This window comes from Danio rerio, chromosome 10 (assembly GCF_049306965.1).
Source record: "Danio rerio strain Tuebingen ecotype United States chromosome 10, GRCz12tu, whole genome shotgun sequence".
NCBI classification, from domain to species: Eukaryota; Metazoa; Chordata; class Actinopteri; order Cypriniformes; family Danionidae; genus Danio; species Danio rerio.
In genome coordinates, this window is record NC_133185.1 from 9,494,661 (window position 1) to 9,513,335 (window position 18,675).

Genomic DNA, 18,675 nt, shown 5'->3' on the forward strand with positions numbered 1-18,675 from the left:
GGGAATCCTTCACAAACTGAGGAGCGATCACAAACCGAAAGTGGCGAGAGCGTCAAAGTAGCCAGAAGTCATTCATTTTTTAACGAGAACCGGCGGCGAGAAACAGCGGCGCGTCTTCATTGGCTATGACGTGGTTCGGCGGCAAACAATAAGAATGAAGTAGTCCACCGCTTGAGTGGAGTTCAGAGAACATAGACCTGTAAACTTTGGTTCCGACCACAGTTGTTCCGAAGAGTTTGATTATTGCGGTTCCTGGATTTTCAATTATTAAAAATCGCGACGACGTGGGCCCACTAATCACGCGGGGGCCCCCCGTGGTGCTTGCCCTGCGGGCCCGTCCGCTACGCCACTGGATCAGCTGTCATTTCTTCCGAAATTTGCTTTATCGAAACACAGTACTTCCAGGGCCAGCTCTTCCCTAGTCAACTGCTCCTACCATCACTTTGAGGTGCCACCAAACCTCAGCTCCACTTTTTATCCCCTTCGCACTCTTGCTCCGGTAACGTTTGAGTCTGTAAATCCACAGTGTGGCAGAACTTCTCACATACACATTACCACGATCTCCTCCTTAAAAAAATTACAAAGGAAGTCTTAGATTGTAGTAGCTTGCACAAGCTTCTGTTCTTCTAAAAAGATGCTCTGTCTCCCTCTTTGACAAAATGAATGACATTTCTATTTGGCTCTGTAGTCCGGAAGTTAAGGTTGCTGCTGATTGTTCCTGTTATCGTGCTGCCACCAGTAGAGCCTGTCACAAAGAGTCCTACTGCAGCAACTTACAAGAGGTATCAAACTAAGTTCCTGAAGGGGCACAGCTCTGCACAGATTAGCTTTAACCTTAATTAAACACCTGCTTAAACTTCAGTTTGGAAGTTTATTAAACTGGATTAAAATCCAGTCCTTCATAGTTGTTTGAAACCTGCAGGTAAGGAGGTTAGAATTGGGACTTCCGGCGGTTAACTGAAGCGCATGGCCGCTTAACTTTTTGTCTCCCGTTCGGTCGGAGATTAATTCCCCAAACAATACAATTAAAACTTAGTTACTGATCGAATTTAATGATGGAAGGGGAGAAGATCAAAAAGGGCAAAGGAAAACAGCTTGGGAAAGCGGACAAAGGTAGTAATTTAGAGGATACCGCCGTGGCTGAGGAACAAGGAGAACGTAATGGCGGACAAGAGGAAAATCTAAAATTAGCAACAGTGGATGATAGCGTCGCGGCCATCCGCGCAGACATAAAGATGATGGCCTTGGAGATGAAGTCAGAGCTAAATAACTTCCGGGACGATCTGAAAAGAGAATTAGTGGACTTTCGAAAGGAAATTTATCAGACGCTAAACGAATTCACAACTGATCTAAAAACTACAACTGACAGAGTGACTGAGGCCGAGGCCCGCATCGCCGAAGCCGAGGAGTGGTCCACGGACTTCAGGGAAGCTCTGAGCCAGTCACTACAAGCCCAGGAAAAAATGCAGATGAAGTTAACGGACCTGGAGGCACGCTCGAGACGTAATAATGTTCGCATTTTCGGGATCTCGGAAGGCGCCGAAAATAACAACATCTACCAATTCATCGATAATCTTATTAAAAAAGAACTGGACCTCGTTGATATTGAACTCAGGATTCAAAGATGCCACAGAGCGCTCGGACCAAGACCGCCTAACGAGGCACAGCCAAGATCCGTGATTGTGTACTTTCAAGAATTCAAAGTTAAGGAAATGGTTCTGCACACTGCGTGGAAGAAAAAGGAAATCTTTCACAACAACAGCAGGATCTATTTTGATCATGACTACCCTGCTGAAACCTTGACGAAAAGGAAGGCATACTCTCAGATCAGGAGGATACTCAAAGAGAAGGGTATAAGATTTCAAACACCGCCGCCAGCGAAATTGCGAGTGTTCTTTGACGGTGGGCCGATCACCTATGGAAGCGCAGACGAAGCGACCGAGGACATGAAGAAAAGGGGCTTCCAGTTCGGCCGCGAGACATCTTCAGAAGTTGAGGTTTTGAGCAAAGCGCGGACGACCGGCTGGCAACGCTCTACGAATACAGCAAACCGGCAGACCCGTCAGGATTGGATTAAAGAGAGGCTCCGGAATTTTCGCCGACCAAGATAGATTTAAAGGTTTATGGTTTGTTAGCTGTGAGTGACAAATGACTGTAAACTATACAGTTGGTGAAGGAACCAGCCGTTTGTTATGGACATTTTAGTGTGTGTCAGGCGACAGCTGCGAACACCCGCAACGGGATGGAGTAAGACTGAATTCTTTTTTTTCTTTCCCCTAACGTTACTACTCTAAGACTGTTATCTCATGTAGGCTGTTGCTGTTATCCTACTTACCTAAATTATTTTTCTGTTGATCTGCAACGGGTAAAATCGCCCTTAATAAATAACGTAGTTGACCGACAAACACGGGAACATATATATATATATATTTATTATTTGCTTTTGACGTTCGTTAGTGCACGCAGAATACCCTAAAGGGCACTTAAGGCTGCACTGAAGAGGGGCTCTGGTGTTTATCTAGACTATTCCCCTACAATAAGAAGTAAGAACTGTTTGTTACTTCGAATGGAGGTTTCTCTATGTATTCTGTTTAGTTTTGTTATTTCCGACTGTAAAGTCAAGGGTTCTTTTTTTATTGTATATAGTTCATATGTAGTTCAGACTAGGTCACGAATAACATATACCTTACAGAAAGTGCTTTATAACATGATCACATGCAGTTTCAGGAATATAGGGTGATTACCCTTAATGTGAATGGCTTATACAATCCAATCAAAAGAAGCAAGGTTATCGCAAAGATGAAAAAGGAAAAGTTGCATGTTATATTTATGCAGGAGACGCACCTTAATAATCTAGAACACGAAAAATTAAAACAAAAAGGGTTTAAGAATGTATTTTATTCATCTTACAGGAGGGGAAAACGAAGAGGGGTAGCAATATTAATCTCTAACTGTGTGAACTTCCGCCTGCTTGCAGAATTTACAGACAAAGAGGGTCGATATGTTCTTGTCAAGGGCCTTTTAGATAAAAAAGAAGTTACGTTAATTAATGTGTATATACCCCCTGAGCAAGACAACTCATGCATAAGGGAAGTTTTTCAATTAATAGCTTCTGAAGCATCAGGAGTTTTGATATGTGGAGGAGACTGGAATGCCCAGATGCAACCTAAGCTTGATTCCACTAATGCATTAAAGAGGCTAACCCCTAGAGCAAGGGTAACTAAAAAACTGTTGATGGAACTGGGATTGATAGATGTATGGAGGGAGCTCCATCCACTAGATAAACAGTTCACATTTTATTCCGCAAGCCAAATTTCCTATTCAAGAATTGATTACTTCTTTGTTTTTAATTCAGACAGACACCGGCTAATAGACTGCAAGATAGGAACCAGAGATATCTCTGACCACTCACCTGTTTACCTAACTATACATTTAGATAACAAAAAGAACAACTCACTGTGGCGGCTTAATACAAGTATACTGAATGATAGTACATACAAAGAATTTATTCAAAAGGAAATAAAGGATTATATCGATAACAATAACAATGGGGAAGTATCACCGAGTGTCTTATGGGACGCATCAAAATCAGTGATTAGGGGTAAACTCATAGCTCTTACTTCACATAAGAAAAAGGAAAAATGTAAAAAGATGTTTGATTTGCAGGAGAACCTTAAGACCTTAGAGAGAGAACATATTATGGAAAAGAAACCTCATATTTTAAACCAAATAAAAAATATTAAGAAGCAAATAAATACATTATATGAGGAAGAAATAGAGAAAAAAGCCAAATTCACTAAGCAAAGATTTTATGAAAACGGCCCAAAGGCTTTGAAGTTATTGGCATGGAGGCTTAGAAAACAGCAGGCGGAGCGGACTATATCGGAAATTAGAGACCCTATAACTAATAGAATTAAACACAACCAAGATGATATCCATAACATTTTTGAAACCTACTATAGAAATCTATATAGTGAAATAAGTACAACTAATCCCACTGAAATAAATATCTTCTTAGAATCATTAGACTTACCCTCTATAGGCACAACACAGAATAAATCCCTAATGGCAGAGATCACAAAAGAGGAAATAGGGAAAGCAATTTCAAGATTAAAAGTAAATAAAACACCTGGCTCAGATGGCTTCCCAGTTGAGTGGTACAAGGTCTTCAAAGACCAGTTAATCCCCATGCTTCACGAGTGTTTTAACTACATGCTTAAAGGTGGTGAACCACCAAGAACATGGAGTGAGGCAATCATTTCGATTATTCCTAAAGAGGGTAAAGATAAGAAAGAGTGTAGTTCTTTTAGACCAATTTCTGTATTAAACACGGATTATAAATTATATGCATCAATACTAGCTAAAAGATTGGAAGATATAATACCAGAATTGGTGGACCTAGACCAAACCGGATTTATAAGGGATAGGCAAACACAAGATAATATTAGGCGGGTGCTACATGTTATTGATCATGTCAACAAAAAGAAAACCAGAGCTGTAGTTATTAGCTTAGATGCGGAAAAGGCATTTGACTCAGTTCGTTGGGAGTATTTATATTTAGCACTGACAAGATTTGGCTTTAATGAAGACTTTATTAGATGTATTAAAAATTTATATTCATCACCAAATGCAAAAATTAGGATTAATGGTCATCTTACCAAAAGTTTTGTTCTGGAAAGAGGCTGTCGTCAAGGTTGCCCCCTTAGTCCAACCCTTTTTGCTTTATTTATTGAACCTTTGGCACAGTTAATAAGAGACGAACCGGGAATTAAAGGAATAACAGTTAGAGGTTCAGAGCAAAAGATCTGTCTGTATGCAGATGATGTTCTTTTGTTTGTTGGAACACCAGAACTTAGCATTCCTAATCTGATGTCAGTTTTAAATAAATTTGGCACCTACTCTGGTTACAAGCTAAATATCCAAAAAACACAAATTTTAAGCTTTAATTATTTCCCTCAGAAAGATATGCAAAATAAATTTAATTTCAAATGGAATTCAACAAGTTTTAAGTACTTGGGTATTAAAATAACTAAAGATTCTACACAATTATTTGATAGTAATTTTGGCCCTATAAATAAGAGTATAAAATCTGACATAGATAGGTGGTCCCAGTTGCCCTTAGAGATGCACAATAGAATAGAGACAATAAAAATTAATATAGTTCCTCGTCTTCTATACCTCTTCCAATCCCTACCAATCGAAATTTCATCAAAACAGTTTAGAGAATGGGACAAGTGGATTTCAAGATTTTTATGGAGGGGCAGGAGACCTAGAGTTAAATATAAAACATTGCAGTTGTCTAAGGAGAAAGGGGGAAGATCATTGCCTTGCTTGTCTGACTATTACAAAGCTGCCCAGTTACGGCCCTTAGTAATCTGTTGTAACCCAGAATACACTGCAAAATGGAAAGACCTGGAAACTTCACAAATTGATATCCCACTACAATCATTATTGGGTAGCAAGATTTTACATAAACACTATTTAAATAGCTTAAATCAGTGGTCCAGGGTTCCCCTTAGAATCTGGTTTAAAGAATGTAATTCTCCACTACTCGAAAAACAGTCTAGACTGATTAAATGGGTAGCATTTGACCCTGACTTTAAACCAACTAAAATCGATGGGAGGTTTCAAGCTTGGTATAGGCTCGGCATCACTACATTTAGCTTGATTTCCTCAAATGGGGAATTAGATAGCTTCCAGAAAATCTCAGATAAGTATGGTCTGGACAAATGTGATTTCTTTAGGTATTTGCAAACCAGAACCTATTTTAATAGTGAGATTAGATGCTCAGAGAACCATCCCCCCAATTTAATTGACTTAGTTATAGACATCTACAAGAACAAAGATAATAGAAGACTTGTTTCAAAATTGTATTCTGCCATCCGATCGACCAAGGAAGAATCAACAAATTATATCAGACTAAAATGGGAGAGAGAATCCAACCTAGTTATCTCAGAGGAAGATTGGTTGAATATCTGCTCAGTACAGGCCACCTCTTCCAATTCTGGTATGTGGAGAGATTTTTGCTGGAAGAATCTTACCAGATACTTTATAACCCCCAAATTAACATACATGCAAACACAGGACAAGGACAGGGGGCAGTGCTGGAGGAAATGTGGAGAAGACTTGGCAAACCACTTTCACATATTTTGGAGTTGCCCAGCCATCCAGCCATATTGGAAGGATGTAAAGCAAATAATACGTAATATTTTTGGTGATGATGTGGATCTTTCTTTTACAACAATTTATCTGGGAAATATTGCAGCCAACCTAATGGTAAAAGACAAGTACTTATTAAAAATACTCCTAGCAACCAGTAAGAAAACTGTGACTCGAAAGTGGCTACAATTGGAACCCCCTACAAAATCTGAATGGTTGGATATCATATCTAATGTTCAAAATATGGAGAGGATGACTTTTTCTTTAAAATTACAAATGGACAAATACCTGCAATATTGGGAGAAATGGATTGTACTTATGCCTTTATACAGTGAAACCTGATTTATATATGTATTTGTTTATGTGACCTGTAAGGAAATATGTGACCTGTCAACCGTTCATTTAAGTTCTGGTGTTTTATTGTATTAATTACCTAATTTTTTTTTTTTTTTTTTTTAGACCTACTTTTTGTGTGTTTTTTTTTTTTCTCTCCTTAAAAGAAATAAAAATAAAGTATAAAAAAAAAAAAAAAAAGGAGGTTAGAATTAAACCCTGAAGGGCTTCAGCTCTCCAGGAACTGAGTTTGATACCCCTGTGTTAGAATGTACAAGTTATCTAACAAAAAAGGCAGCCCATGATGAGGAATTTGACACTATGAGGATCTTTCTAGATGTAATTTCATGTGATCCTTTTATTCATGACCTGCTACTGGTTGAACTAAAACTTTGCTCTCTATCATTTTTTTTCTGTGCACATCCTCTCCTTCTGAACTATTGCCCTAAAATTTGGATGAGCTTTTGTCACTCCTTACTCCTTTGTTGAAACTTTACCTTTAGGTATCCAGCCAGCACTTTGTGGTGCTCTTTGCCACAGCTCCATCCATTGTAGCGTCTGGTCTCTATATCTCAACTCACTGCTGATCTTACTCTATTAACCATAGGTATGAAGATTTGTAGTACTCCAGCCCTTCCATCACTTGCACACATGTCCATTTTAGGGGATTCAGTTTGCAACAACTCCCACAGAGTTGCTTGTAGAGAAACTCAGCCATTGTCACAAGTGGCAGCTGTGGCCTTGTGGTTAGAGCGTCACATCTGAATGAGCAGTTTTCTACTTCCACCCTCAGTTCCCACAAGCACAAGCATAGGGCAAAACACCTAAACCATCACCAAAACGGCAAATTACTGCTAACTGCCCCTAGTGTGTGCAGACAGTCTGTGTGTGTTCTTAATGTTCACTGCTATAGGATTAGATACAGATAGCTTTTGAATGCATTTGGAGTGTAGATTATCATATTTGGCCTTCATATAACTTTACCTAGAACGGACTGAGTACCCTCTGCGTTCAGCCGATTCGAATGTCAATCCTTGATTGAATGGGCTTTATCAGTGATTATCACTTGATAAATATGGGCCAGTAGGGGCCTTCTGCAGTGTTATCATTCATTCACATGGTTAATCAGCTATAGCAGGGGTTGCCAAACTTTTCAGCCTGCGACCCCCAAAATAACAATGCCAGTGACTCGCGACCCCCAATATCCTCTGAGGTGGTTATAAATACAGAAACCTTGCATGCAATGACGCAGACACACCAATTAAATTTGTGTCAGTGCTTTAAATGTGCCAGAAAGTATAACCTGATGTTATAAAATCAAAATGCATCTGACGCTAATGCTGCATTTAATATAATGTAATTACCCCAGGGGTCGCAATCCAATAGAACTAGTAACTATTTGCTTCTATAGTAACTATATAGTATATAGTAACTATAAACTACTATTTTTATTTTCAGTATAGTTATGGATAAAATAAGTTAATTCTTATGGTTTAATAAAAATAAATAGATTTTTGGAAATTACCAGGCAACCCCCCTTCATTGCCCCGCAACCCCTCGGGGGGTCCCGACCCCCACTTTGAGAACCACTGAGCTATAGAACCACATACAGCTGTGGTCAGAAGTTAACAAGAATTATTATATTATTTATAAAATTTCCCATCAATTGCATTTTATTTACGTCTATGTCTATGCCTACCCCAACCCTAAACTCAACCATCACAGTAATGTAAAAACAGATATGGATCTGGAGTCTTCTCTATTAGTATAGCTGATTAACCATGTGGATGGATGATAAAAGCCTTCTGAGCCTACCAGTAGGCGCTGAAGGCCCCTACTGGCCCATATCTATCAGCTGAAAACCATTGAAGACACCCCTTCAATGGAGTTAGAACATTAGAAGTGGGTGCTGCAGTTCAGCACTAGTTGAAAATGGGAACTTGTGTAACAGCACCTCTCCAGTCTTTCGACCATACTGAATCTCACAATCAACACAGGTGTGTCTCTGTGCTGACTTGCCCTTGAGTTTTGCATCACATCTCTTTCCGAGGCTTTTAACTGGGTTTGGTAATAGTTGGCACTGGGACATTCTATGTTAAAAATATGAACTTCTGTAGATCTTGATTTTGAAAAATAAATATCCCCTTGCCCACCTCATTGGTCTCTCCAGTCAGTTTAAAATCCCCCTTGCACCCAAATTCAAAATGTCCATTAATCCCAGTAGGGGTGATCTCAGATTTTGATTTTGTACCTCAACTCTCTGGCACAGCAGATTTGACCAGTATATTTTTTATTGCCAGGCTGAAAAGAGTGACTGAAACAGTGAACCAGTAATAATGGCAATCTCCAACCTACACTACACCAATGTTAGTTATTTTCTCTGATAAGACTCTCAGGTGGAACTCATCAGTATTGATTGATAGTTTAGTTCTTAATTATTTAGTAAAATATAGTTTGGTTAAGTGATTCTGCATAACAGATCAGCAGCAGTAAAAGCAATAGTGTGATTTATTAATAGTTGGAATTGTGGCCGTATTACTGTATCAGTCCTCTCAATACTCATATATACAGCGCACACACTTCCTGTAGTCATTAAATTTGTCCATATCCAGAGTTACAAAGAGGCCAAGTTCCTTTAGAATCTATCTACAGGAAAATGAAGGTCTTCCTCTTATTCTCAACATAACAACTACACTAGCACACATTCCCTATGCCAGCTAAAAATGTGGTAGTAAGCCATACATTGTAGGTAAAATATACAAACAAAGGTTTTATCTACGCTATGCAGAACTTCCTTAAACATCTGGTTGCTCCATAATTAAAACATGGAAGAGATGCTGGGTCACTATATATAATTTGTTGTATAAAAAGCGTGTTGATCTTCACAGTCAAGCTTATGGTGAGACACTGCAGGAAAAAAACTGTTATTTATACAGTACTTTTTAAAATCCCAAATACACCTTTAATTGTTTCTTTGTAAGGGTGTGAAAATTAATTGTTTCTTCTAGAGCTGCACGATTCTGGCTAAAATGAGAATCGCAATTTTTTTTGCTTAAAATAAAGATCACGATTTTCTCACGATTCTGTAGATGTAAAATAAAGGTATGACAAAACAAGCATATGGCACAACCTCGATAATAATATTATGTGTAGGTCTGCTGGTTCCTATAAATAATTCTATTCTACTTATAATAATTCTGATGTTGAATTATTATGTTTGAGATATATGCTTGCAATCTGTCATATTAGACAAATGTATTAAAGGGCACCTAGGTTACCCCTTTTTTCAGATTTAATATAAGTCTTTTGCGTCTCTAGAATGTGTATATAAAGTTTCAGATCAAAATACCCATCAGATTTTTCATTATACCTTTTACAAGATGCTGTTTTATACTGATTTCCAGCAGGGGGTGGTTTTGTCGTACTGCGCCTTTAAGACAATTCTTTCCTGCCCACTTTCTCGCCCACTACATGCCTCCTCCCTCAGCTGCGTCAGACAACAGACAGACTTAAAGGAATAAGGTCTCACGTAGCGTTTGTGAGATACAACAGTAAGAACTAACCTTTACTAATCAGTATTGTGAAGTTGCATTGATGAGTCACACACAATATCGTTACAAAGTTAACACGCACACACACACACACACACACACACACACACACACACACACACAGGCAGGCAGACAGAGCGCGCTTAGCTTAGTTAAGGCTAACCTCCAGTACTGTGTGGATATCTGTTATGCTAATGTACAAAATAAACCTGATTTAACTACCACAAACCGGGATTGAAGCGTCTTCTTTTATAATTGTTCTGACACGCGGCTGTGCTGATGAAGTAAAGCTGAAGTAAAACGCTGTAATTAATTACACACATACTCTGTTTTAAAACACTTGAAACGTGTGAAACTTACTCTTAATCACATTTGATGATGATTGCTGATCCTAGCGAACAGAACAGAGCTTTTATTCCCGGTTGCTTTGAGTATGTCTGTCTGGTCTTGTTGACATATACACGCGACTACCGGAACATGTCAATGCGTGCAGCTGTCAATCAATTCGGTGGGCGGGGGGATCGCACACCTACGTAATAGTGCGATAGATTTGAAAACAGCTGCAATTGGCCGACCCTTTTTTTTGTAGTTAAATTGAAAAAAAAGGACTGGGTGTGTTCATATCACCCCAGTATGACGTTCTATACACTATACCAACACACAGATCTGTCCAAACAGCTTGAAAAGTAGATTTTTTTACCATAGGTGCCCTTTAAAATCAGACATTTGTCATTATCAGATTATATTCAACAATAGGCTAGAGTACTTATACTAATATTGTAAACATTTATTTTCATGTACAACTGTGAGTTCGCTATGAAAGAAAAAACATATCAAATGCTTGTCTTAACCATAACTCTAAAATGGGATACGATCATTTAAATAAAGGGCACACTTTCGGTTTAATTCTGACTGCTAAGTGCTTATTCATACTTCGCGAGCGGCTCTCAAACGATCACTCAATGCCACAAACAGAATATTATTTACAACTGTATTACCTGTTACTCGCAACATTATAAGGTTCTGTTCACTAAAGTAGACGCGCGCGTGTGTATTATTAAGTAGAGCGCGCGCAAGCCCTCTGTTATAACAGCTCACGGTCAGAAACTCATGTCACGTGTGATTTGAGTAAACATTTCCCTGACATTATCAAATTTAATCTATTTTTTTGTTTTTGTTTTGTACAGTAAATTATTTTCTTACCTCAACCCCTGTTGTCTTAATTTGTCCACTATTGTTGTACCATCCCTCTCTCCACGGCCAAACCTTTTCTTCTGAAAGAACTATATATATATATATATATATATATATATATATATATATATATATATATATATATATATATATATATATATATATATATATATATATAGCCCCCCTTTGATTTATTTTTCTTCTTTTTTAAATATCTACCAAATTATGTTTAACAGAGAAAGGAAATTTTCACAGTAAGTCTGATAATATTTTTTCTTCTGGAGAAAGTTCTATTTATTTTATTTCAGCTAGAATAAAAACTTAATTTTTTACACAACATTTTAAGGATAAATTATTAGCCTCTTTACACATTTTTTTTTATAGTCTACAGAACAAACCATCGTTATACAATAACTTGCCTATTTACCCTAACCTGCCTAGATAACCTAATTAACCTAGTTAAGTTAAATATATATACTTTGCTTATACTATATAAATTGACTTAAATTCAATGGTTGTTAAATGGTTGTCATTTAATTAAATGGTTGTCATTTAAAACCATTCTTAATGTAATCAATCAGCTGTGAAGTATCATGATAACTATTAGATATTTTAGTGTCCTGTCCTAAATCTGAGTGTTTTTTAACAGCCTCAGTTGTGCAACAGGTCAGATGAGTCATTTCCTGCTTTGGCGTAGGCACTATTGTGTGTGGTGGGGGTCTGCTTCATGCTTTAGTTTGTATGAGGCTGAATGCTGCTGATGTCATCATTCTTCCTTTGATTCCAGTATTAGCTCAGTCTGACTGATCTGGTTAGGCCTCAAACAAAACACATGTTTAAGACCTCTAAAACCATTTCCAAAGACAACGAGTCACTATTACCCAGAATCCTTTTCATTAGAATTCCCAGTTCTGATGTAGTAGATTGTGTCAAAACCCCCCAACCTTTTCTACACTTTACATTTAGCATTGATTTACAATTTTAAAACAAAAAAGAATTAATATAAATGTGAAACTATTAAAAATATGGAATATGGATAGTTATTCAAATGTAAAATGAATCTGTCATGACATCTAGTCATATATGTGTGTGCATCCTTCCTCATTAATTGGTGATATTGCTCAAAAAATTTTCCTTTAGCAATCGTTCTCTGTTGTTGCCATTTCCATAAGCTATAAAGTACAAGTGATGAGTTCGGAAAGTAAAAACATTAATTTTTCTATGGGCAAACAGATTTTTTTTAAATGACATGAACAGACCTGTTGTAAGCTCTGAGGGTGTTAATCACTGTTTTATTTTTATTTTATGGTAAAGTTATAAAAATATAATAGCATTTATATGTAGTAACACTTCACCTGAGCACTAATTGTGTAATGTGGATGTGTAATAAAGGAATGGATGTTGTTTGTCCAGTCACAGGATGTGCAGAATGTGTCAGTGTTTGAGGAATGCTGTGTTTAGTCTGGGCACAGCACCTTATCACTTTATGACACCCTAGTAGGGATACACTGCGTAATTTAGTGGGTGTGTTCATATCATGTAATGGATGTCTATTGCACCGAGAGAGAGAGAGAGAGAGAGAGAATCAATCTTGGATACTTTTAAATACACACTTTGCATATGCTACTGGTTGCTTTTGAAGTCCTCTTTTCTGTCATTCATTCATTTCCCTTTCTTCATCAGCGGTCGGCACAGAGGCGATCATGCTACCCGCTGCTCCACCATGTCACCTCCTCTTTTTTGTAACATTAATAACTGATCCATAACATGTAGTCAATAACTGATGCTGTAACACCCATACTGTTCCTCAGGCTCCTTGTGGGATCTCCATGGAAGGGTTACACTCAAAATCGCAAGGGAGAAATCTATAAATGTGATATGAACAAACCTGGAAGCGTCTGTCAACCACTGAATCTTCAAAGTAAGCACCCATTTCCTATCATTCCTAGTGGTATGCAGTCATTGTCCACTTTATCAGATACTGTTCAGGTGCTTGTTAATGCAAATACCTAATCAGCCAATCACAAGATACTGTAGCAGCTGCATTTAGTCATTCATTGATTTATTTTCTTTTTGGCTTAGTCTCTTTATTTATGAATCTGGGGTTTTAACAGCGGAATAAACCGCCACCTTATCCAGCATATGTTTTATGCAGCGGATGCCCTTCCAGCTGCAACCCATCACTGGGAAACATCCATGCACACTCATTCACACTTATACACTACAGACAATTTTAGCTTACCCAATAGGGTATATGCCAAGCTAGTGCAGTTCCCATGCTGATACACTTCCGGTGACCTGTTATTGTGAACTTTCTCATTTTATATGGTTCCTTATACAGCATCGATGTTGTAATGTCATTAAAATACATTCGGTTAATAAACTTTAGCATTTATTTAGTTGCTCAAGCGTAAAGCGAGACAAAAAGCGGTTTACTCACACGCACCCGTCAGAATCGGCAGGCTAACGCAGCAGCTCCATTGAATAAACTGGGGTAAAATAAATGCTCATATTATAAAGATATGGCAGGGGAAATGTAATTTAATGCAGTGCTTCTTGTACAATCTGAGACCCACTTTAAATCGGATATCACTCAGCTAGTCGAGATCGCTGATTTTTAAAGAAAACAGACCTTACACGCATCGGATTTGCATTGGCATTCAATTCACCGGAAGCGCTTAACCCAGGTTACTGGCAAATTAAAAGTCCTATTAGCATGCTTCAGCATATACCCCATTCACCTATACCGCATGTCTTTGGACTTGTAGGGGAAACTGGAGCACCCAGAGGAAACCCCTGCAAACACCAGGATAACATGTTTGACTGTCTGATAGAAAGGCAACAGTAACTTAAAGATCCACTTGTTACAAGCAAGGTCTGATAAGGAGCATCTCTGAACAAACAACACATCAAACCTTAAAACAGATGAGATGAGCTCACCCATACTCATGTCAGCAAATGTTGCATTTCAGACAACTAGGAATTGGGAGTTTTGCTGTTTCCTACTTTGGAAATAATTTCTAGAATGCCGATGGAAATCAGACATCTAACCTTTGAACTCAAACTGAAGAACCCTGATTTTAGCGAGAATCATCATTTGGCATCACGGTACTGATGGCAGCTAGATCTGCTTCATGCACAGAGCTGCCTTATGTGAAACATATTAATAAACTTTATGTACAGTTGAAGTCAGAATTATTAGCACCCCGTTTATTTTTTTCATTGGGTCCCTTAGTACCAAATAAGCATTGTTTCAAATCAACCTACCCAAGTATTTTTATTGACCGTATCCATACGTTAATTACCACAGTGTAACTCATCTTGTGATGGCTACTTCTAACAGGCTAATGTGTTAAACCCAAAGAGTGGCCAGTCACCAAATTTCACACCAATTATTGGAGCACCTTTGGCATGTGCTGGATTGGGAGATTTACAAATCCGCTGCAACTGCTTGATGTGATCATGTCAACATGGACCAAAATCTTATTAGAAATTTCCAGCACCTTGTTGAATCAAATGCCATGAAGACAGTTTAAAGGCAAAAGGGGTCCAGCCGGGTACTAACAACATATACTGTATCATAGGATGATTTCATAATTTAATGCTGTAAAGTTCAAGAGTAAAGTTGTGATGAGCCCAAGGCTCGAACCCAGGTCGCTGGTGTAGTATACCAGTGTTTTAACGTTCAGCCACAGAGGGAGTTGGTGAGCCCACTTGCTAAGGCACAAGGTCTAGTTCAAACAAAGGTGTTTATTAAGGAAATCCAAAATCATCAAAAAAAAAGCAGCCAGGCAAAAAGTAGGAACTCTACAAGCTAAGCAGTTAACAAACATAAAGTTCTCCGTAGAGCAAAGGGTACTAAAGCCAAAAAATACAAAAGGTACTGACAAGAGGACTTACGGCAACAGCGGTAGCACTTCAAACTCAAAAACCAAGTGACAAGTGAAGACAAGAGGGTAGAATAAATAGGCTAGTCTAACAAGACACAGCTGAACCAAATTAATTCAAATGAACCACAAACAGAAACACTGGGGAAAATGGTGACATCTTGTGGAGAAAACAAACAATAGCTCAGAATATGACAAAAGTTTTTGATTCATTCATTCATACATTTTCTTTTCGGCTTAGTCCCTTTATTAATCTGGGTTCGCCACAGTGGAACGAACCAATTTATCCAGCATATGTTTTACGCAGCGAATGCCCTTCCAGCTGCAACCCATTATTGGGAAACATCCACACTAATTCACACACATACACTATGGACAATTTTGTTTATCCAATTCACCTTAACCACATGTCTTTAGACTTGTGGAAAAAACCACAGCACCCGGAGGAAACCCACGCGAACATGGGGACAACATGCAAACTTCACACAGAAAAGCCAACTGATCCAGCTGAGGCTTGAACCAGCAACCTTCTTGCTGTGAGGCGATCGTGCTACACACTGCGCCACTGTACCACCCCAAAGTTTATAATAATAAGTTTCATAATGTATTAAATAATGTAATAAACCTTGAAGGTAGAGGTTACCATGTCAGTATAGGTGACCATAGGTCGAGGTGGACACCCATGACGTGTGGAGTCCCACAAGGCTCGATTCTGGCAGCTCTCCTGTTCAACCTTTACATGCTCCCTCTGAGCCAAATAATGAGAAAGAACCAAATCTCCTACCACAGCTATGCTGATGACACTCAGATCTACCTAGCCTTACTGCCTAATGACTACAGCCCCATTGACACCCTCTGCCAATGCATTGATGAAATGAGCAATTGGATGTGCCAAAACTTTCTTCAGTTAAACAAAGAGAAAACTGAAATGATTGTGTTTGGAAACAAAGATGAGGTTCTCAAGGTAAATGCGTACCTTGGCACTAAAGGTCAAACGACAAAAAAATAAGGTCAAGAATCTTGGTGTGACTCTTGAGTCAGATCTGAGTTTCAACAGTCATGTCAAAGCAGTCAGTAAATCAGCATACTATCATCTCAAAAACATAGCAAGAATCAGATGCTTTGTTTCTAGTGAAGATTTAGAAAAACTTGTTCATGCTTTTATCAGCAGCAGGTTGGATTACTGTAATGGACTCCTCACTGGTCTTCCTAAAAAGACAGTCAGACAGTTGCAGCTCATCCAGAACGGTGCAGCCAGAATTCTAACCAGAACCAGAAAATCAGAGCACATCACACCTGTCCTCAGGTCTCTACACTGGCTGCCAGTTACATTCAGAATAGATTTTAAAGTATTATTACTGGTCTATAAATCACTAAATGGCCTAGGACCTAAATACATTACAGATATGTTTACTGAATACAAACCTAACAGATCACTCAGATCTTTAGGATCATATAAACTAGAAGTTCCAAGAGTTCAGTCAAAGCAGGGTGAATCGGCTTTTAGCCACTATGCCCCTCGCTGCTGGAATCAGCTTCCAGAAATGATCAGATGTGTTCCAACATTAGGCACATTCAAATCAAGACTGAAAACACATCTGTTTAGCTGTGCCTTTACTGAATGAGCACTGTGCTGCGTCCGACAGATTGCACTATCATGTTTTTCTCTTCTTCTTCATTCTTTTATATCACATTTGACCTGTTTTTATGATTTGTGTTTGTTTTTACGCATTTTTATTATTTGTTTTTATTTTTATTTTACTTGTTTCTTTTATTCTTGTTTATGTAAAGCACTTTGAATTGCCATTGTGTATGAAATGTGCTATATAGATAATCTTGCCTTGCCTTGCCTTGCCTAAACTATTCAATGTGCGGTGCTTTCAGATTCTGTGGATGTGTCAAGCATCTCCAACGGCAACAACATCAACATGAGTCTAGGTCTTACTCTGACTCCAACTACCAAAAATAATGGCTTTATGGTAGGATTGTCCACTTTCCAATAAGTAACATACAGAAACACGTTACTGATATGCAATCAACTGACATGCAATTGTTTTAGGATAAGCTTGTTTCTAGGATTTGTTTTGTGGTTCTAGCTTCTTTACAGGTTATTGTAAGACACTATTAAGTTTATTCTTATCCTGTTTCCTGATTATAGCATGTGTTTAGGTTGCTTTAATACATTGCTGCTGTGTTTGGAATGTTGTTAGCATGCATTGACACCAGGGGTGCACGATTAATAGAAAATGTTGGTGACCCCTGAATCAGATCATCAAATCAATAACCAATCTTAAATCATACCAAAAAGAGGGTTTAGAAATGTTTTACCTGAAATAAGAGCTACACACAGCAATTGTGCAGGATATCTGGATACCACCCTTCTTTAAATACCTCTAGCTTCACCACATGTTGCTGTTTATTTATTTTCTTACTATTTGGGCACCTCACTCCAGAGATTTTTAACAGAGATTTTTAACATTATTTTTCTTGGTATGTACGTATAGGAAGTCTTTGGAAGATAAGTGATAACTTTGTGAGTATGCCTGATTTTAGTTTATCTTTTTCCAGCTCAATTTCTTGTAGCTTAAAACTGAACATTTCAACCTTTAGGGAGGTGAGACGTTTTTACCAGACACACTGAGACCTTAAAAATGACTCTAAACATGAATGAATACGTTCTATCTTAGTTAAACTTGATTACTTTTAGATATCATTTGGGAATCTGATGTTGGGAACAAGGAAGGGAAGGTGAGTGAAGGCTCAGATGTGGTCGATCATCCAGTAAGCTGTGATACCACCATGCAGGGGATGATGAATGTAGGTTCTTTGGAAAAGTTCACAGATTTCTCTTCTTGTAGTAACTTGTTTTCCCAAGTGTGTTCCTGCAGAGAATTAGTTGATTCTGGTACAAATGTTACTGGACAAACTATATTCACCAGGTTGACCTACCCATGTAAGTTGCTTTGCTTCATTTGATTTGTACACTGTAAAACACAACAGTCAACTTTATCATAAATGAATTAAGTATAGTTAACTCAAAATTGACTAAAAGTTAATTCTACACATTTAAAAAGAGTTTTGAACTCTGTGTTGAAGTAATGAATTAATTATATACCTCATTACTTCAACTTAAGTGGAGTAATTTCACAGTAAGTTCACATCGGTTTCCTCAAATGGTTTTGAGTTGCTTTAACTTATTGGGTTTTACAGTACTCAATTGGTTTGAGTTCTCTTCATTTATTGGGTTTTGCTGTGCTCACATTGCTTCGTTTACTCAAATGGATTAAGTTCATAGTACTCATTGGGATTAGTTTTTGAAATTAAATGGTTTGTTGCAATCGGTTTTCTCAAACGGTTTGAGTTACCGTAACTTTTTTGGGTTTTACAGTGTATATCCTTCCACGTGGCCTCATGGGATAGTAAAGTGTCCATTGCATGTGCTTTTCAGGATCTTGCAGGTTACTGAGCTGAGTTGTGAGTAATATGTCAACTGAGTAGTAGGTCCGAATACATATTAAATTTATGAATGAGAGTGAATCAACACAATTGAC

The 18,675-nt window shown here is 38.1% G+C and overlaps 1 protein-coding gene across 1 annotated transcript in view; it reads left to right on the top strand.

Annotated features, from left to right (window-relative positions):
* Positions 1–18,675, top strand: part of itga2.2 (integrin, alpha 2 (CD49B, alpha 2 subunit of VLA-2 receptor), tandem duplicate 2) — a 56,564-nt gene that overhangs the window by 7,934 nt on the left and 29,955 nt on the right. The window contains exons 3-4 of the mRNA XM_003199304.7: positions 13,049–13,158; positions 17,009–17,103. Coding sequence (XP_003199352.2) covers positions 13,049–13,158; positions 17,009–17,103 — 205 coding nt within the window. The remainder of the gene's footprint in view (positions 1–13,048; positions 13,159–17,008; positions 17,104–18,675) is intronic.